This window comes from Pygocentrus nattereri, chromosome 2 (assembly GCF_015220715.1).
Source record: "Pygocentrus nattereri isolate fPygNat1 chromosome 2, fPygNat1.pri, whole genome shotgun sequence".
Lineage (NCBI taxonomy): Eukaryota > Metazoa > Chordata > Actinopteri > Characiformes > Serrasalmidae > Pygocentrus > Pygocentrus nattereri.
The window spans coordinates 33,432,090-33,454,210 of record NC_051212.1 but is presented as its reverse complement, the minus strand read 5'-3'; the positions used below and the strand labels follow the sequence as shown (position 1 = coordinate 33,454,210).

General features: G+C 38.7%; 1 protein-coding gene and 1 pseudogene across 1 annotated transcript; both read right to left on the bottom strand.

The window, feature by feature from the left end:
* Nucleotides 1-3,572: 3,572 nt before the first annotated feature.
* LOC119264900 lies at nucleotides 3,573-10,023 on the bottom strand. The gene is made up of 6 exons (XM_037543883.1): nucleotides 9,948-10,023; nucleotides 5,116-5,469; nucleotides 4,689-5,018; nucleotides 4,433-4,534; nucleotides 3,826-3,863; nucleotides 3,573-3,689 (listed from the first exon to the last, which is right to left on the bottom strand). The coding sequence occupies exons 1-6, from the start codon at nucleotides 9,985-9,987 to the stop codon at nucleotides 3,573-3,575; spliced, it is 981 nt and encodes a 326-aa protein (XP_037399780.1). The 5' UTR covers nucleotides 9,988-10,023.
* Nucleotides 10,024-18,817: 8,794 nt separating this feature from the next.
* On the bottom strand, nucleotides 18,818-21,075 carry LOC119264884 (annotated as a pseudogene).
* Between the last annotated feature and the right edge of the window lie 1,046 nt (nucleotides 21,076-22,121).

Genomic DNA, 22,121 nt, shown 5'->3' with positions numbered 1-22,121 from the left:
TAGAGACCTGATGTCCAAGTGTAGTGAATTAGGAACCTCTGGCCCACTCGCCCACCACAACACCATCATGGTGACCACCCCTATCACAAGTATTTCACAAAATTCATCAGATTTCATTGCTTTAATCTTTTGGATTAGAGGACAGTTAGATCTTATAACAGGTAATCTGTAATGGAATACATTTTAAAAAATAATCCTCCCAACCCTGGATATATGTGACCTTTGGAAGACACGCCATGCTGCTACATTCTGAATCAGTTACATGGACCTAATGACTTTCATCGGAAAACCAGCCAGGAGCAAGTTGCAGTAGTCAAACCTTAGATGACAAGAGACTGAACAAGCCTTAGGTGGCCTCCTGAGAGAGAAAGAGTTTAATCCTCCAGATGTTTTAGAGGAGAAATCTGCATGACCAAGTCAGGTTCGTAATATGTGATGAGAACAATAATGGTCATCCAGAATCGCACCAAGGCTTCTTACATCTTCAGATAGAATGACTAAAGGGTTGTCAAATAAGATAGCAAGATCATGCTAAGGACCTGTAGTTCCAGGGATGAATAGAAGCTCAGTCTTGCTTGGACTTCAGGTGGTGAGCTGCCATCCATGAAGAGTTGTCAGCCAGATTTGCCGAGATGAGTATGGAAACCTGAGCACCAGAAGGTGGCACTGACAGCATTAGTTGGGTGTCATTAGCATAGCATTTGTAAGAAACGCCATGAGAGGATATTACATCACCAAGAGAACCAGTGCAAAGTGAAAAGAGAAGAGTGCTCAGCACTGAACCTTGTGGGACACTGGTGGAGAGCCTATGGAGTGGATATAGACACTTTCTGTGTTACCTGATAAGAGCACCACCTTTCAGACAGGACTGCCAGCAATGCCAAGATCGGTGAGGACATACCAGAGTATCTTGAGTGTAACTATGTTAAAGGCTCCAACCGTATTGGAAGTTTTTGTTGTGAGAAAACCTAAACACAATCTGAATTTAGTTCTTTACAGGAAATAATGTGATTCACGAAAACAGAGATATAATACACTCATACAGCCTGTACGTATAGAAATGTATTAATGAGTCATCGATTGTTTGTATACATTGTGATTCTGATTGTATACGTGTGTGTGCAAACAAGAGTACTTATCATATATTCTGGGTATTGCTATGTGACTTACCGGTTTTGAATATCCATAATATGGAGCCTCAGAGCAAAGATCAATATTTATTGGAGAACAGGCTTTTACAGTGTCAGCCAGAAACTGGACTTTAGTAAAAGTCGGTGAGAGTATTGGGAGTGCTTTTTGCATATATTGTGCATTTTGATCTTAGGCTTGTGTGTATCTGTTTACCCATGGAAACCCATTTAGTGAAGCTCTTAATGTACAGTGCTTTTACTGATGTTGCTACCACAGGGAATTTGGAACTCTTTAGTGGATGATTCAGTGGAGGATAGGCCCTGTGCGCTTCAACACTCTGTGGCCCCACTGTGTGAGATTGTGTGGTCTGCCACACTTGTGGTTGAGCTGTTGTTGCTCCTAGACACTTCCATTTCACAATAATAGCACCTACAGTTGACAGGTAGGTCTAGCAGGACAGAAATTTCACAAACTGTCTTGTGGCAGAGGTGGCATCCTGTGACAGTACCATGTTTAAAGTCACTGAGCTCATCAGTAAGACCCGTGCCACTGCTAGTGTTTGTCTGTCTATGACTGCGAGGCTATGTGCTTCAGTTTATCCACCTGTTAGCAGTGGTTGTGGCTGAAACACCTGAACTCAGTAAATGGGTGGGATGTCCCAATACTTTGTCCATATAATGTATACTGTATGTACTAGTGTATTTATTTATTTATTGAAGTATTTATGGATCATGGATTGTGTGCGTTGTGTGTTTTTATATGTGTGCAATTATTAATGTGTGATAAAACTGTATTTTATGTATTGCTGTCTGATATTTGCTGGTTTGGCAATCTGTAATATGAAACCTTACAAAGATCAGCTTTTATTGGAGAACAAGCTTTTACAACATCACTATAAAAAACCTCCATGTTTAATGGACTGTAGGCTTTCACAGACAGACTATGTGATTATTGGTGGAGCTCTAAAAGGGGCAGGATCCTGAAACAAAGTGCCCATATGACACTAAGGTGCCTGACTGTCATCATCTCGAACTAAAAGTAGTCTACCCTTAAATACACATTCAGTGCCGCAGGAGAGTCGTTTTAAAACTAGCGCTGGCGTTTATGGCTGAATAATCTGATTAAAATATTGTCACATTGCCCGGCTGTGCTATCAGCTTTAATATAATAAACACAAATACAACATACACAAATCACATTCAGTTAAATACATCACATGTTTTAAGCTCAGTTCAGAGGATGAAAATGTGTCTGTACAATCATCCCCCACATTATTAAAAACATTCCTCAGTTACTCACTTTATAAGCTCCCTCTACCTGATGGATTACTGTATACCTGTACAGTATTACACTGTAGCCCTTTTATCATACACAATATTAATCACCCTTCATTCAAAGAACAGCAGGGGCACTAACATGATGGTATTTGTGGTTGGTATTATTGTATCAGGTACAGCATGGGGCACCTGCTAGAGCAGGAGTCACTAATCTTGTCTACAAACAGACAATATAACTGCATTTACTGCTCCTGATTCTACTTAACCAGTTTACTCAGCTGGTCTCCGTCTTCAAATAGTTAATTTGTTATATGAGATGCTGCTGTTTGGTTGGAATGAAAATCCGAAGCCACACCGGCTCTTATCGGATAAGATTGGTTACTCCCGGAGTGACTAAAACTGTGCAAGTATGTAATATTCTGCTTTTTGCTACTGTATTCCTTAAGAAATGGCCTGGCAATGAATAATACAATTGTTTTTATAGTACATCCATCCATCCATCCATCCATTTTCTAAGCCGCTTCTCCGTCAGGGTCGCGGGGATAGTACATCCAAAGTGACCTATTTCTGTCGGTCCATGTTGTGAACATGTTCCCATTAAAACCACTCGTTTTCATGAAAGCAATTTTATTGTCTTTTTTAAATAATTATTAATTTGCCCATAAAATAAAAAAAATAGAAAAACATACAGACAGCAAAATATGTAAATACTCAATGAAGCCAAAAGGCTGCACTGTGTTGTATCTTCATATTAGATGAGTTAGTTTCACCATCTCGTCTAGTTAAACTATGATGTGATTTGCAAGTTAAACATTGACTCTTTTTAAAAGATCCAGTGAAATGAGACTTTCCTCAAAGTAAAACTGTCAACATTAAACACAACAAAACAGAAAATGTTCTCAGTTACATTCTGATTCTGCATACGTGTGAATGCAATTTTATTGTCTTTTTTTCATTAAAAATATGTATAATAAGTAAAGGAAAAAAAAGATACTCATACAGGCAGCGATATATATATATTGTTTATATCACCATCATGTTTTGTTAACCTTCCTTTGTTGTGTGATAACATCAAATAACATAATTTCTTGAAATTAAGACAATGTCAAATAATTAAAATAACATTAAATAACAATAAAATGGAAAATGTTTCAGTTACACTGACTATCGTACTTTAACCTGTGAATAAATATCTTGACTCTCCTCGACTGTGGGGGCTCTGGAAGGAGGTTTCTTAGCAAATTTCACAGTCGCATAGTTCAGGGCATCTGTATCCTCAACCTGACACAGAACAAGAACAACAAACCAGCAGAGCTCAGAATAGAAGTAGCATAAAATTAATAACAGTGTAACATCCTGAATATTCAGATTTTATATTATTAAATAAAGACGTGTTAATGTTACATTCGCACTTTACCTCATGTTTTGAGTTGTCTTGGTGACCACTGACAGAACCTTTAGAGAAAAATCACAACATTTTATAATGACTTTTAAATTTGGTAAGATTTTCATGTTTATTACTATACAAAAGTTGTTGACACCTGAAATAAAAAAAATAAATCATCGTGCAGTGAGCTTTTATTTTAGCAGCTCAAAACATTAATATTAGAACAAATACAAAAAACATTAACAGTATAAGCAGTATAAATGAGTTTATGTTTAGAAGTGTTTTTGTTTAATCATCTCCAAAATTCTCTTTATTGCAGCCCAATTCTTAAATCATTACTGTAAATCAGGCGCACTGGTGACGCCGTTAAACAAACCGTTATGATGTCGGTCGGCATTGCAGAGAAATCAGGAGCCAAACTTTGTTCTTCTAACCAGCTTTGAAGAAATTAACTTCTTTTTTGAGAACAAGACATTTTTGTGTCTTTTTGCTGTATTTGAGTTTATTCTTATTATTATTATGAGTTTATTCTTATTCAGAATCACCTGGATTGCTTAGAGCACTCGAGCACAGTACTGAAGTTAGTATGAAATAACATATATTTAAACTGAAACACTTATTAACATTTAACACTGACCTTCTTGTTGTTTCTTACATAAGAGTCCACCCAGAACCGCGATCACAATAACAGATATCACATTAGACGTTATCAAGACAACAACAGTCCAGCTGATATTTTCTGAAAAGTCCAGAAACAAATAAATTGAAAAACAAAAACAAAAACAAAAAAAAAACACTAGAGCTCATGCTTTGTTAGATTAGAGATTCAAGAGTCTTTTAACTACTTAAAATGTATGTGTTCAGTAAAAATAACCTAAAAGATCTTTATTTACCTTTTCCAGTAGATTCAGCTTCATCTCCACATTCAGCCACAGCACAGTAGTGAGCTCCAGCATCAGAGAGGCTGAAGTTTCTCTTGGGGAGTTTGTAGACGCAGCTCTGTGGAGGAGAATCAGTCTCAGAGCTTTTCTTACACGCATCACTGGTGTGTGGATGAATGCAGATGATTCCTGGATGAGATTCTCCTGATCCGTGTCTGATCCAGTACACACTGTGATCTCCTGAACAGCTCAGAGTAACTGCTTGTACTGAACACTGGAGTTTAACAGCTTCTTCATTCTTGATAGCAGGTTTAGGTGGAGGATGATGGTCAGTCTTCTCATCTTTAAAATATATCAGTAAATGTAGAAGATAAAGAGAAATAATGCTAACATCAATAAACAGTACAAAACAGCAATTACAGTCAGTTTGTTCAGTTACCTGCAAACAGTAAAAGGGTTCCAGATAGAAACTCTAAAGCAGCTGATTTTAAATTTGCACAGAAATATATTCCTACATCTTCTTCTTTGATTCCATTAATGCTGAGATCAAATGTCTTATTATCCACAGTGAAGCGGCTGTTTTTGAATCTGTACGTTACTTCTTTTTTAGACTCTTGAGGAGAGTTTACTTCACTCACAAATGGTCTCACGATGTACTGAGGCAGCTTTCCTAAACTCTGTTGGTACCAGACTAATAAATGATCTTTGGCTGCTTTTTGGTCACATTTTATTGTCGTGTTGTCTCCCCGCCTCACTGTTTGTACTTGAAGATCAGTGATGTCAGATAATTTCACTGGAGAGAGAGAAAAACGTTTAATAAACTTGTTATTTATATTATCAAGCAAAGATTGTTGCACCTGATCAAAATACATATTTTCAATGCACACATTTTAATTCATGATCACAGATTACTTGGTAAATTTTAACATATTGTAAATAAATGAAAATATATGCAGCTCATGCAAACATTATTCCACAGTTTTTATTTCATGTTTTATTTTGTTTACTAATATATTAAATTCAGCAAATAAGTAGAATTTATGTACTAAAATTAGCAGAAAAATTCTATATGGAAGTTTTTCTCTTGTAGAGAACGTGCTGCTTATTTTCATTTAGGAAATCAACAAAACATGTAGTTTGACTGGAGGTGTTCAGACCTTTACATACGACTGTACATGTAGCAGCTTGATAACATGTTAGTGATATAAACATATTAACCATTCAAAACATCACTTACCAGTTCCAAAGAGACAGAGAGTGAAAAGTAATCCGATCATTGCTGCTGTTCAGACAGAGAGACGGTGAGATCTAATGTTCTGATCTCTTATCTGTTCAGTAGTAAAAGAGGCCCCATGTGTGACCTGAGTGGACGTTTTAGAGCTGTGAGCTGTTTTGATTGGTCTGATAGTTTTGAGGAAATATCACGTGGCGACTGCTTTTTCAGATCAGAAACAGTTTACCAGCTGATGGAAACAGCTTTGCTATTTAAAGAATGAAATTGAGGTTAAAGAGAATGAAGCAGAAAAGCCTTTTCTCATTTGAGTCTGTGATGTTTCTGTATCTGATTGGGATGTTAAATGCATATGTATGCATTAATGAAATGTCCTTTTATGCGACTACAACATTCACCAGCTTTTTACACAAAAATCAAGTGTCACCTGCTGACTGCCCGCCTGTGCAGCTCAGAAATGAAAAGGTTTAAAGAGTTTAAGAAGCGTTATTCTGACGTTAAACATCTTTCAACACGTTTGTCTTTTGACACCCTATTGCTTATATACAACTGGAAAAACTTGGGATCAGCCACAGGTGTCACATTTCACATTCATATCAGATTTACAGCATTTGGCTGACGCTCTTATCCAGAGCGACTTACAATTTGATCATTTTACACAGGTAGGCGAAGGTGGTGTTAGGAGTCTTGCCCAAGGACTCTTATTGGTATAGTATAGGGTGTTTGCCCAGGTGGGGATTGAACCCCAGTCTACAGTGTAGAGGTCAGAGGTGTTAACCACTACACTATCCAACCACCAGGTGTAATGTCACAACCCACCTTCTGTATGATTCATGATCATGGCTGTGTTTGAAATAGTCTCCTACATACGGCTCACATACCGATTGTGCTCGAAAGTACTATGTCTTTTGTTGTATGTCCTACAAGTACAGTCATTTCAGGAAGGACTTATCAACTGACTTAACCACCTGATTAACCTTCATCTATGGAATAGTCCTTGGTTCCTTTTCATATGGATACATAAATGAATATGGATACATAAGAGTAGTAAGTCACAACACCACTTCCCTTCAATTCAGTACACAGATTTTGTCTCGTATTGTGTACTGTTGTGCTGTGGTTCTCAAAGTGGGGCCTGCAAAGCCTCAGAAATCCTTCATATGTAGGCAGGAGATCTCTGATTCTGTTATTTTTAAAAATGTGACTGTGGGAGAGATCTCTTGTGCTACGTGGCCCAATATGGCTCACACTTCAGGCTTTTTTTCTATCCGATATAAACTTTTACATGACAACATCACTACTTTAATATTCCATTAATGCTTTAAGACTGAAACTTAAAGCTTGTTTAACTTTAAAGCTTTGGGATTATAAAAAACAGACATTTCTGACATGAAAATCACTTGTCATGTCAGAAAACTGAAAGAAAAAACACATTTTATTACATGGACAAATAAATCACTAACTTGGCCAAAGAACCCAGTACAATAATGAAACCGTCGTTCTCTACACTGAATAAGCCTGAAAAGGCGATTCCTGCACTCCAGGAGCGCCCACGCGCTGTAAAAAGGCAAGAGACGTTGTGCAGTGAGATGTTAAATTTAAAAAAAAAAAAAAAAAAAAAAAAAAAAAGCTTGTTACAATCTTTACTTATATGAGGTCCTGCTGTTTGGCTGGAATGGAACCCTTCAGTCACACTGGCTCTTACTGGGTAAAACTGGTTACTCCTGGAGAAAAATGATGTGATATTGTGTAGCTCCTGTAATATTGTATGTTTTCATACATGTTATGTCATTTCATACATATGTTTGTTAATGTGGTGAACATAGTCTCATTTAAAATGTTCCATTTTATTGACATTCCTTTTTATTAATAGTATGTAAAATGAGTACAAAAGAGAAGAAAAACTCACACAGGCAATAATATATACATGCTTAATGAACAAAGACGGCTTCATTGTTTTATATCTTCATGTTAGTTGAGTTAGACTGACTTACAGAAATTCTAATGTCTAGTTATCCTTTGTTTGTGGTGATTTGATAGATAAATATAATTGATTTCTGGTTAAAAGATTCTGAAATGAGATCTTTCTTGAAATGAAGACAGTGTCAAATAATGAAAATAACATTACAAACAATAAAATAGAAAATGATTTCAGTTACACTGACTATCGTACTTTAACCTGTGAATAAATGTCTTGGCTCTCCTTGAATCTGGGGCCTCTGGAAGGAGGTTTCTGTGCAAAATTCAGTCGCACAATTCAAGAGATCTGTATCTTCAACCTGACAGAATGAGAGTCATTAAAACCAGCAGAGTTCAGAACAGAAGTAGCATAAAATGGACAATGTTTAATATACTGTACATTATAATAAAGGAGTATTTGTATAAGAACACATTTAAAATTCAAATTCACAGTTTACCTCATTTTTTGAGTTTCCTTGGTGATCACTGACTGAACCTTTAGATAAAAATATGAAATTTATGCAATGATTTTAAATGTTGTTTTGATTTTTGCATATTTAGTACAGTAAAAATATTTTAAAATCTATTTAATTGCACATTATATATATATATATTCTAAGAAACAAGCTTGATTATAATAAATACAAACAACAGTAATACCTTTAGAAGTGAGTTTATCTTTATCAGTATTTTTAACAACAATATAAACATTAAAACAGACCTTTTTGTTGCTTCTTATATAACAGTCAGAACCGTAATCACAATAATTGATATCACGATGGACGTGATCAGGGCAGCAACAATCCAGACGTTATTTTCTGAAACAAGTACATTAAAGACAGTTCAGTACTGATCATGTATTGTTAGATAAAGCGTCAAAAGTTTATTAAACTACGTAAACTGTAAATATTCAGTGAAATTAACAGAAGCTTCATTTACCTGTTCCAGTAGATTCAGTAGATTCAGCTTCATGCTCACATGCAGCCACAGCACAGTAGTGAGTTCCAGTATCAGAGAGGCTGAAGTTTCTCTTGGAGAGTTTGTAGACGCAGCTCTGTGGAGGAGAATCAGTCTCAGAGCTTTTCTTACACTCATCACTGGTGTGTGGATGAATGTAGATGATTCCTGGATGAGATTCTCCTGATCCGTGTCTGATCCAGTACACACTGTGTTTTCCTGAACAGCTCAGAGTAACTGCTTGTACTGAACACTGGAGTTTAACAGCTTCTTCATTCTTGATAGCAGGGTCAGGTGGAGGATGATGGTCAGTCTTCTCATCTTTAAAATAGATTAATTAATGCTAATATAATAAAAAATAGTACAAAGCAACAATAATTGCAGCAAATGTGTTCAGACAGTTACCTGCAAACAGTAAAAGGGTTCCAGATAGAAACTCTAAAGCAGCTGATTTTCCTTTTCCACAGAAATATATTCCTATATCTTCTTCTTTGACTTCTTTAATGCTGAGATGAAACTCCTCATTCACAGTGAAGCGGCTGTTTTCAAATGCCTGAGCAAATCTAAGCTTTACTTGTGTTTTAGATTCTTTAGATTCAATCAGAAAAGTTCTTACGATGTACTGAGGCAGTTTCCCTAAACTCTGTTTATACCAAACTGAATCATCTTTGTCTGTTTTTTGGTTGCATTTTACTGTCACTTCATCTCCCAGCCTCACTGTTTGTACTTGCAGATCAATGATGTCAGACGTTTTCACTGGAGAGAAAAAATGATGTGATTAACCAGATATTTTAGTAATGTGCAAAGGTTTGTTGCCCCTGATCAAATTACATGTTTTTAATGCACATATTGTAATGCATGATGACTGTTTATTTGCTAAATCTTAGCATATTGTAAAAAATATAATATATGTAAATAAACAGAATTTGTGCTCTAAAATGTGCAGAAAATGCCACATTGAAGTTTTTCTCTTGTAGAGAACGTGCTGCTTATTTTCATTTAGGAAATCAACAAAACATGTAGTTTGACTGGAGGTGTTCAGAACTTTACATACGACTGTACATGTAGCAGCTTGATAACATGTTAGTGATATAAATATATTAACCATTCAAAACATCACTTACCAGTTCCAAAGAGACAGAGAGTGAAAAGTAATCCGATCATTGCTGCTGTTTAGACAGAGAGACGGTGAGATCTAATGTTCTGATCTCTTATCTGTTCAGTAGTAAAAGAGGCCCCATGTGTGACCTGAGTGGACGTTTTAGAGCTGTGAGCTGTTTTGATTGGTCTGATAGTTTTGAGGAAATATCACGTGGCGACTGCTTTTTCAGATCAGAAACAGTTTACCAGCTGATGGAAACAGCTTTGCTATTTACAGAATGAAATTGAGGTTAAAGAGAATGAAGCAGAAAAGCCTTTTCTCATTTGAGTCTGTGATGATTCTGTATCTGATTACAGTCTTATATTGATTCATACATTAAACATTACAGTTCAGATCTGAGGACAAGAAGCACAAACAAGTCCCGGCACAGCATCAGGGCCAGATTTTCATTTTTGAAAAAGGGGTAATTCCTCTCTTACATTTTTCATTTAGGGTGATTTGTACATTTTGGTCTGGGGGGTGGAGGAGGGGGGGTCGCTACTATTTGTGAGGTCTTACTTTGCTCCATTCTTTTTGAAAGCTTTCTGAAAGAAGAAGAACAGATGACCACATTTTGAATTTGTTTTCTGCTATAACGTAGGTGGTTTTGAGAAGCCCCTTCATTTCCTTCTAACTGCAACTGCACAACTTCAGTGTCATTAGCCTCCACATTCTTTGCTGAATCTGCCTCACACTTTCTTTTCAGTGTAGTACAAGAAATGCCATCCAGCATTAGGGGTGTACTTTGTATACTTCTGGTGCCGGTCCCAAGCCCGGATAAATGGTGAGGGTTGCGTCAGGAAGGGCATCTGGCGTAAAACTTGTGCCAAAACTATCATGCGGATCTCAAATATGATTGCCATACCGGATCGGTCGAGACCCGGGTTAACAACGACCGCCTCCGGTGCTGTTGACCAGCAGGGTGCCGGTGGAAATGGGACTACTGTAGGTCGAAGACCATCAAAGAGGAGAGGAGGAAGGTGGGTTAGAAGGCAGTGAGAGAGAAGGAAAGGCAGGAGTGTGGAGGTTAGAGTAGGGACTCTAAACATAGGGACAATGACTGGTAAAGGCAGAGAGCTTGCAGACATGATGGAGAGAAGGAAAGTAGATATTCTGTGTGTCCAGGAGACCAGATGGAAAGGAAGCAAGGCCAGGAACATTGGAGGTGGATTCAAACTGGTCTATCATGGTGTAGAGAGGAAGAGAAATGGAGTAGGGATAATCCTAAAGGAACAGCTTGTGAACAGTGTTCTGGATGTAAAGAGAGTGTCAGACAGGATCATGAGCCTGAAGTTGGAGGTTGATGGTGTAATTTTGAATGTGGTCAATTCATATGCACCACAGGTTGGTTGTCAGTTAGAGGAGAAAGAGGAATTTTGGAGTAAGATGGATGAAGTGGTAGATGTTGTCCCTAGAGAGGAGAGATTAGTGATTGGTGCAGACTTCAATGGACATGTTAGTGAAGGGAACAGAGGGGATGAAGAGGTGCTGGGTATGTATGGTGTGAAAGACAGAAATGCGGAAGGTCAGTTGGTTGTAGATTTTGCAAAGAGAATGGAAATGGCTGTGGTGAACACGTATTTTCAGAAGAGGGAAGAACACAGGGTGACATACAAGAGTGGAGGGAGGTGCACACAGGTGGATTATATCCTTAGCAGGAGATGCCACCTAAAGGAGATTGGAGATTGTAAAGTGGTACCAGGGGAAAGTGTAGCAAGGCAGCATAGGGTGGTTGTCTGTAGAATGAGATTAGAAACAAAGAAGAGGAAGAGAGTGAAGACAGAGCCAAAGATTAGATGGTGGAAGCTGGAGGAGGAGGATGGTTGCAGGCAGTTCAGGGCCTTGGGGGCAGTGAGGAGCTACCTGAGGACTGGGAAACTACAGCTAAGGTGGTGATAGAAACTGGCAAAAATGTGTTGGGTGTTTCGTCTGGTCAGAGGAAAGAAGACAAGGAAAGTTGGTGGTGGAATGAGGAAGTCCAGGAGAGTATTCAGAAGAAGAAGGCAGCTAAGAAAAAGTGGGATAACCAGAGAGATGAAGGAAGTAGGCAGGAGTACTGTGAGACTAGTCGCATAGCGAAAAGAATGGTGGCAAAGGCAAAGGCTCAGGCCTATGATGAGCTGTATGAGAGGCTGGACAGTAAAGAAGGAGTAAAGGACTTGTATCGTTTGGCTAAACAGAGAGATAGAGCTGGAAAGGATGAACAGCCGGTTAGGCTGATAAAGGATAGAGAGGGAAATGTACTAGTGAGTGAACAGAGAGTGTTGAGTAGATGGAAGGAGTACTTTGAAGAACTAATGAATCAAGTCCACATCATTGATACCTGTCTTTGAATGTTAACGAGAGGTGCAGCAGCAGCAGCGGGTGCTCATAGGCCCATAGATAGATGGAGAGAATGCAGCAAGTGTGTTGTCCAGAGCCAAAGTCGGTCCGTTCAGCCAGTCGTCCTGCATTTCACACCGGTGCAAATGTTGGTTGAAAATGATTAAAAGTTGTTGTAAATGTCTGTGGGAATTTCCCCCATGGTAAGTGTTAGATTTTTAGGAATCAGTGAAATTATGAGTAATACCTGCAATCTCACACTGAAATTCAGGCCCTGAGCATTAAATATGCCTTGACACGACTACAACATTCACCCACAATATGCTTGAATTTAATGCTCAGTTTACTGCAGCCTATTACACAAACACCTCTCACTCTCTAACTGCTCACTTGTGGAGCTCAGACATTAAATCCTGAGTAAAATAATGGAGCTGTCCACAAGAGGAAAAATGGTTCAGTGATGTAAAGATTGTGGTGTTAATGAATGAAGTTTTCCTCACACAAATATTCTACAGGGGTGCAATTCTGCATCAGCTTCGATACTAGAGTTTATGAAATGATTACAGACTGCATTCTTACAAACATCTGACGTGCGTCTATTCCTAAGAGTTTAAACAGTTTTTCTGATTGTAAACAAGCCGTCAGCAAAAGCTCATTTTCTGCGTAGGTAACATGGTTAAAACAGTAATTAAATTGTTGTCAAGATGTAAAGAAGCTGAATAGAGAGTAGCAACGTCACTGCTAGTACAGTAGAACCCTCTACCACTGTGGAAAATGTAAGTTAAAAACATGCAATGATGGGCAACCAATCCTATATTTCATTTCAAATAGTACAAAAACAGCATATCAAATTCTGAAATAGAGAAATGATGCTGGTTTTTGAAAAATACATTTCCATTTCAAATTTGATGCCAGCAACACGGGGACATGTTTACCGCTGTGTTGCATCACTTCTTGTCTTAACAGCATCCTTTACGTGTTTGAAAACTGAGATGAATTTTTTGTAGTTTTGAAAAGGAAATGTTGTTCTGTTCTTACTTGATATAGGATTTCAGCTGCTTAACAATTCAGAGTCTCGTTTGTCACATTTTCTATTTAATTTTATGCCATATATTTTCAATGAGTGAAGTCTGGAGTGCAGGCGAGCCAGTTTAGCACCCGGCCATGATGTTGTAATCTGTGCAGAATGTGGTTTGCCATTGTTTTGCTGAAATAAGTGAAGCCTTCCCTGAAAAAGACGTCATCTGGATGGCAGCATATGTTGCTCCAAAACATGCATATATCATTCAGCATTAATAATGCCTTCACAGATGTGCCTTTCACCCATGCCATGTACACTAATGCAGCCACATACCATCATGAATACGGGATTTTGAACTGTGCATTTATAACAAGTTGGACAGTCCCTCTCCCCCAGGAGGGAGAAGCTAAGTAGCACGGTTCTTTTTTGTAGTAGCTAAAAATATTAGTAGCTAGTAGCTGTAGCTGCTACAATCATATGAAATGTAGATAGTGGCTGTAGTGCCTAAAAATTTTTGTGCAGCTATGGCGAAATTTTGTGCTACAATTTCGCTACAGGCTTCGGTCAATCTGCGCAAAATGAACCACAGAATGCGGGCGGTAACTGGGCTGGTGGCGAGTGTCCAGTAATGACTGAGCCGCGGACAGCTCGAGAAGACGGGCACGCGCTCACCCCACATGCTGATCACCCCTTACTCATAGGCTTAACTCAGGGTTCACAACTGAAATGTTAAGAAGAGCCATTTTGTCCTTTCAACAAAAATCAAACCACCTTGGGAGGCACGACATGTTATTTCCGTTTTACCCTCTTGGCTGTGAGAATGTCTCAGTATGTGCTGATGTTGTAGTTCAGGCTAGAAATATAAACACAAACGTAAACTTACTTTGCTCTGCTTTAACCTTCAGCTCAGCTGTTGCCACTTTCTTAGGAAACTTCTCCGCGAGTTTCTTGTAAAATGTCTCTCAATGTTTGACGTTTTATGAGGTTGAAGTTGCTTCTCATCCTCAAGCTTCTTGTTTGAATTCTCCCATTCCACCTTAAATGATTGCAGATTGTTCTGCTGCGCCATTTATGGTGAAACAGGAGAATTCGAGAGTGAAGGAAGAGAAAGAGAAGCGACTGAAGTTTCGCGAGTTGCTGTAGATTAAGCGTATCAGCAAACCAGAGTGAGTCATAAATGTAAATGTGTCCAGTCATCTCCAAATGATTGATGGTCATCTTCTTCACTCTCTTTTATGTTTTGGTATCTGCGTGGCTGTGTGTCCAGCAGTCTGTGCATCTTCAGCGTTAAAGGTTAGTGAATTAGCAGTTGTACACTCCAGCTTTTAAGACCATTTATTGTGAAAACTGTGGTAGCTCTGTGTTATAACAATTTTACAGCAAAGGAGGATTATTATGTTATTTTACCTAGAAATCTAGTTCTGCTGTGGAGCTGCAGCAGCAGTGGAGAGATTATTCAGGCCTGATTCTCACCCCAAACAGAGTCAGAGTCACTGATGAAGAATTTGAGGCTAAAGTGTTGCTGAAGTTTAATAAAGACTCTGAATGTCTGTAAGCCCACCAATCAGAAGAACATTATGACCACCTCCTTGTTTCTACACTCAGTGTCCATTTTATCAGCTCCTCTTACTGTATAGCTGCACTTTGTAGTTCTACAGTTACAGACTGTAGTCCATCTGTTTCTCTGATACTTTGTTACCCCCTTTTACCCTGTTCTTCAGTGGTCAGGACCCCCATGGACCCTCACAGAGCAGGTACTATTTGGGTGGTGGATCATTCTCAGCACTGCAGTGACACTGTGGTGGTGGTGTGTTAGTGTGTGTTGTGCTGATATGAGTGGATGAGACACAGCAGTGCTGCTGGAGTCTTTAAACACTGTGTCCACTCACTGTCCACTCTATTAGATGCACCTGTGTTGTCTGTTCATCCTGTAGATGCAAAGCCAGAGATGACAGTTCATCTCATGCTGCTCAGTTTGAGCTAATCATCGTCTAGTCCTTCACAGGACACTGTTAGCTGGATGTTTTTGGTTGGTGGACTATTCTCAGTCCAGCAGTGACACTGAGGTGTTTAAAAACTCCAGCAGCATTGCTGTGTCAGATCCACTCGTACCAGCACAACACACACTAACACACTACCACCACATCAGTGTTAGTGCAGTGCTGAGAAATAGTACCTGCTCTGTGAGGGTCCATGGGGGTCCTGACCACTGAAGAACAGGCTAAAAGGGGGTAACAAAGTATCAGAGAAACAGATGGACTACAGTCTGTAACTGTAGAACTACAAAGTGCAGCTATACAGTAAGAGGAGCTGATAAAATGGACACTGAGTGTAGAAACAAGGAGGTGGTCATAATGTTCTGCCTGATTGGTGTATCTTGCTGAAATGTTTAAATTGGAGCAGATTTATTTCAACAGTTCACAACACTTTGCACAAAATTCTCTGGTTTGTATTCAGTTATTTTTGTTGATTTTTGTTGGGAAGAACCTCGAATGACTGCATTTAGTCTTAATTTTTGTTGGATCACCCGCCTTTGGGTGTGTAGGTTTGATTGTTGGTTACACATAAACTCACTTTCTGGTGATCTTTTTGTTTATTTGCAGCTTTTCAGTTGTGTGTTTCTTTCTGGCGCAGGATTAAATGCAGTGTCTTATTCACACTGTCAGTTGGGCTTGTTTGGTGTGTCAGGTGGAGATTCACAAACAAACATTCTGACAGTCACGATTTGAATGTAGCTAAAAAGTAGCGCACAACTTTTCAAAAAGGAGCTAAAAAGTAGCCACTGCTCTTTCTGGAAATGTAGCTAAATTGTAGCAAGCTACACATTTTGGGAAAGTAGCTACAAAGTAGCTAACTACTCATTTTTCAGTAGCTATCCCAACCCTGCTCTCCCCCAAGAAACTGATTCATTTTAATTCATCAGACCACAGGGCACTTTTCCAATTTTACTCAGCCCATTTTAACTTAACTCAGGCCCAGAGATGGCAGCGGCGTTTCTGGATCCTGTTTTGAAGGATTTCTTCTGTGCTTTATGTGGATCCAGTGACCAACTGTGTTCACAGACAGTGGTTTTTGGAAGTGTTCCCGAGCCCATGCAGTGATGTACAGTACAAAAAACAGTACAAGATCACAGCTTTGCAATATTGGTTTTCATCCTTTTCTCTTGAATACAACGATTTCTCTGTATTCTCTGAATCTTTTCGTGATAGTTTGTACACAGAGGATGAAATCTCCATGTCTTTTGCTATTTTACATTGAGAAATGTTATTCTTGAATTGTTGTACTGTTTTTGTGCGCAGCCTTTCACAGGGTGGTGAAACTCTCCTTTACTTCTGAAAGACTCAGTGGGATGCTCTTTTTATACACAGATCTGTGGCCAATTCATGTCATTTGTTTTGACATTTTCCAGGAGGTGTATTTTACAGGCAGAAACTATATAGTTAATGAACATCATAGAGTCTTGAACAAGGCAGTTGTCCACACTCACCCTGCATACAGCAGAAACGACATTTCTACCACTACTGTAATGCTAATTTCAGTTAGCTTGTCAATGGTAAGTCCTGTGTAATATTAGCGCTAAGCTAATGGCATGTTTTGGGCTTTGGTATTATTGTATTAGGCACAGATTGGGGCACCTGCTGCCTCAAGAGTCACCAATGTTATCTACAAAGGGTGAGTATAATTGCAGTTTTTCTTCACAGTGAAACAAAAACACCTGATTCCATTTGTTTAATCAGCTGGTCTCCATCTCCAAGCAGTTTAGTTATATGAGGTGCTGCTGTTTGGTTGGAATGAAAACCTGCAGCTACACCTGGAGGTGGGTAAGATTGGTTACTCCTGGACTTGAGGATGACTAAAACTGTGGATTTATGCTAAACTGAACCTCTTGCAGCTTTAATAGGGGGACCACCTCTGGTCAGAGGCAGGGGCTTACCATCCCCCAAGTCCTCTGGGAAAACACAGCAGCAGCAGATGTCTGGGCCAGTGTAAGTTCATCTGCCACTACAGTACCTCACGTTAGGGCACCAGCCATACTAACTTAGCTCCAGAGCTGAAATGCAGCTTGTGCATTTGATAATATGACGTATGGAATTGTATAGAATTGAGGTGTAACCACTGTCCCATAGATTGTTTTGGGGTGGGAGAGGCAGAGTGCACATAACGTTGCAGTGCATGCTGGGGACTGTAGTTCAGTTCAGGCTAATATTAATAGAACGTTAAAATAATTCTGCAGGCCGGAGAAGGTTGTGTATCGCACCTGATCTGGTCCGCAGGCCTTGTGTTTGACATATGGGATTTAAATGAAAATGAAACAAACGAAGCAAAGCTAATGCCACTTGCATTGGAGCTCTGGCATGTCTCACTGAGCTCCCTGTCACAGGACCTGGCCAGAAATGGGCATTTCCTGCATCCTTCACTGATGTAACCGCAGCCAGGGGAGGAGCAGACACACACAACGAAACATGACAAGAGCGCAGAGACATACACACAAACACCAGCATGATTCTACCACAGTGCCTTATCATACAAACAAACACCAAACAAAACCAAATGGTTTGCTCAGGCTTTCTTTAGGTAGCCCCTTTCTCTTTCTCTTAGTCTCTTGCTCTCTTTCTTCTGGCATGTGCCATGCAGGTCAGCATCCCCAATTCTCTACTTCTCTTTGCAGGAGAGAGAGAGCCAATTAAAGACAGCTGTGTGTGATCAGAAGAGGAGCGCACATCATGTGCTCAGTGCTCGGGTCCTCTTCTCCGCTGCCCAGCCCATGAACATCACATGACGTGTGCTCCTCCTCTCACTGTGCACAGCTTGTGTGCAAGTAAGGATCTTTCAGCTGATCTTCAGTCATGGCTGTGGGACAGGTTGTGTACATATAGATAATTTTTTATTCAGCTGGATGAATGAACAGACAGTGCTACTCAATTAAACCCTTAAATGGCCAGGGCTCAAAAGCAGGCCCAAAGTTTTATTAAACACTTGTATAACCTGAGAATAGCCCAACCAGTCTGCACTGAGGTCCATGTAGTTACTGAATAATAAACCTTACTGTGTAATAAATCTGGGATTAATTGTAGGCTATTAGGCTATTCATGGAAAATGAAATTTGTGTAAAAAAGCTGCCTGGGAGAACAACATTTAGTGTAATGGATACGTTTATGATAAAGCCATGAGGCTCTATAGATTGTTTTCACATTTTTTAATGGCATATCCACATACTTGCTGTTAAGTGGAGCAAACAGGGCTTCATATTAACACTGTTCTCTCGTCGCACCGGCTCTTAGTGGGTAGATTAATTACTCCTGCACTTGAGGATGACTGAGGCAATTTTATAATATTCTACCTCTTGCTACTGTATTACTTAAAAAGTAAGTTTTTGATCAATGTGATTTATTGTACATTCATATTGGCCTTAACATTTTATTAATGAAATTTTATTGTCTCGTTTTTATCAATAATATCTACAATCAGTAAAAGAGAAAAGAAAAACTGAGATGTCTTAGTTACACTGACTATCGTACTTTAACCTGGGAATAAATATCTTGACTCTCCGTGACTCTGGGGGCTCTGGAAGGAGGTTTCTTAGCAAATTTCACAGTCGCGTAGTTCAGGGCATCTGTATCCTCAACCTGACACAGAACAAGAACAACAAACCAGCAGAGCTCAGAATAGAAGTAGCATAAAATTAACATCCTGTTAATTTTGTACAGTGTAACATCCTGAATATTCTGATTTTATATTAAATAAAGACGTGTTAATGTTACATTCGCACTTTACCTCATGTTTTGAGTTGTCTTGGTGACCACTGACAGAACCTTTAAAGAAACGTTTTAAAATAACTTTTAAATATTTATGAGATATTTGCATCTTTAATGCTGTACAAAAGTTATCAGCACCTGAAACATTATATTTACAATCATCATTGCGCAGTGAGCTTTTATTTTCTCAGATCAAAACATTAATATTAGAGCAAATAAAAAAAACATTATCAATAGTATAAGCAACGAGTTTATGTTTAGAAGTGTTTTCTGTTTGTTTCCAAAACTCTCTTTATTGCAGCCCAATTCTTAAATCATTACTGTAAATCAGGCGCACTGGTGACGCCGTTAAACAAACCTGTATGATGTCGGTCGGCATTGCAGAGAAATCAGGAACCAAACTTTATTCTTCTAACCAGCTTTGAAGAAATTAACTACGATTTAGAAGTAAAAATCCTGTCTTTTTACTGTTTCAATATTTCTTTGAATCTATTTTTATTCAGAATTAGACATTTTGCCCAGATAAATGGTTTAAACAATTTGCTCAGGTGCCCAAGACTTTTGGACAGTACTATATTTAGTATGAAATAACATTTATACTAAAATAAAATAACTTATTAACATTTAACACTGACCTTCTTGTTGTTTCTTACATAAGATTCCACCCAGAACCGCGATCACAATAACAGATATCAGACGTATTAGACGTTATCAAGACAACAACAGTCCAGCTGGGCTCTCCTGAAAATTCTAGAAACAAATAAATTGAAGTTTGTTAGTTGAGAGATTAAAGAGTCTTTAAACTACATGTGTTAGTTTTCAGTGAAATTACAGAAATTTTATTTACCTCCTTCAGTAGATTCAGTAGATTCAGCTTCATGCTCACATGCAGCCACAGCACAGTAGTGAGCTCCAGTATCAGAGAGGCTGAAGTTTCTCTTGGAGAGTTTGTAGACGCAGCTCTGTGGAGGAGAATCAGTCTCAGAGCTTTTCTTACACTCATCACTGGTGTGTGGATGAATGTAGATGATTCCTGGATGAGATTCTCCTGATCCGTGTCTGATCCAGTGCACACTGTGTTCTCCTGAACAGCTCAGAGTAACTGCTTTTACTGAACACTGGAGTTTAACAGCTTCTTTATTCTTGTTAACAGGGTCAGGTGGAGGATGATGGTCAGTCTTCTCATCTTTAAAATAGATTAATTAATGCTAATATAATAAAAAATAGTACAAAGCAACAATAATTACAGCAAATGTGTTCAGACAGTTACCTGCAAACAGTAAAAGGGTTCCAGATAGAAACTCTAAAGCAGCTGATTTTCCTTTTCCACAGAAATATATTCCTATATCTTCTTCTTTGACTTCTTTAATGCTGAGATGAAACTCCTCATTCACAGTGAAGCAAATCTAAGCTTTACTTGTGTTTTAGATTCTTTAGATTCAATCAGAAAAGTTCTTACGATGTACTGAGGCAGTTTCCCTAAACTCTGTTTATACCAAACTGAATCATCTTTGTCTGTTTTTTGGTCGCATTTTACTGTCACTTCATCTCCCAGCCTCACTGTTTGAACTTGCAGATCAATGATGTCAGACGTTTTCACTGGAGAGAAAAATAATGATGTGATTAACCAGATATTTTAGTAATGTGCAAAGGTTTGTTGCCCCTGATCAAATTACATGTTTTTAATGCACATATTGTAATGCATGATGACTGTTTATTTGCTAAATCTTAGCATATTGTAAAAAATATTATAATATATGTAAATAAACAGAATTTGTGCTCTAAAATGTGCAGAAAATGCCACATTGAAGTTTTTCTCTTGTAGAGAACGTGCTTCTTATTTTCATTTAGGAAATCAACAAAACATGTAGTTTGACTGGAGGTGTTCAGAACTTTACATACGACTGTACATGTAGCAGCTTGATAACATGTTAGTGATATAAACATATTAACCATTCAAAACATCACTTACCAGTTCCAAAGAGACAGAGAGTGAAAAGTAATCCGATCATTGCTGCTGTTCAGACAGAGAGACGGTGAGATCTAATGTTCTGATCTCTTATCTGTTCAGTAGTAAAAGAGGCCCCATGTGTGACCTGAGTGGACGTTTTAGAGCTGTGAGCTGTTTTGATTGGTCTGATAGTTCTGAGGAAATATCACGTGGCGACTGCTTTTTCAGACCAGAAACAGTTTACCAGCTGATGGAAACAGCTTTGCTATTTACAGAATGAAATTGAGGTTAAAGAGAATGAAGCAGAAAAGCCTTTTCTTATTTGAGTCTGTGATGATTCTGTATCTGATTACAGTCTTATATTGATTTATACATTAAACATTACAGTTCAGATCTGAGGACAAGATGCACAAAGAAGTGCAGGTACAGAATCCGGGCCAGATAGTCATTTTTGAAAAAGGGGTAATTCCTCCCTTACATTTTTCATTTAGGGTGATTCATACATTTTGGTCTGGGGGGTGGAGGGGGGGGGGGGGGGGGGTCGCTACTACTTGTGTGGTCTTACTTTGCTCCGTTCTTTTTGAAAGCTTTCTGAAAGAAGAACAACAGATGACCAAATTTTGAATTAGTTTTCTGCTATAAAGCTTTGAGAAGCCCCTTCATTTCCTTCTAACACTGCAACTGCACAACTTCAGTGTCATTAGCCTCCACATTCTTTGCTGAACCTGCCTCACACTTTCTTTTCAAGGCTGTAGTACGAGAAATGCCATCTGAGTGACGCCTTAAAGTTGACATTTTTTAACAGCGACTGGTAAAAAGCACAGCAACGTACGTTTTACAAATCGAGCAGCTAATTTCACTGTTCAAGCTGCAGATATATATTCTGAGCCAGTTAGTCTGAAACTTGTCTTTGTGCTGCTGCTTCACCTTGCTAATGTTCCTATAACCTCACTGAGGATCCTGAGGATTGTTATTGTTAATGTTGACATGGCTAACACTGCTGTTTGTGGAACCCCTCTTGGGTTCAGGTGTTGTTTTCTGAGTGGATTCCACTTCAGATGATGTATATTTATGTTTTAGCCAGTGGTCCATGTTTGCAGGCCACAT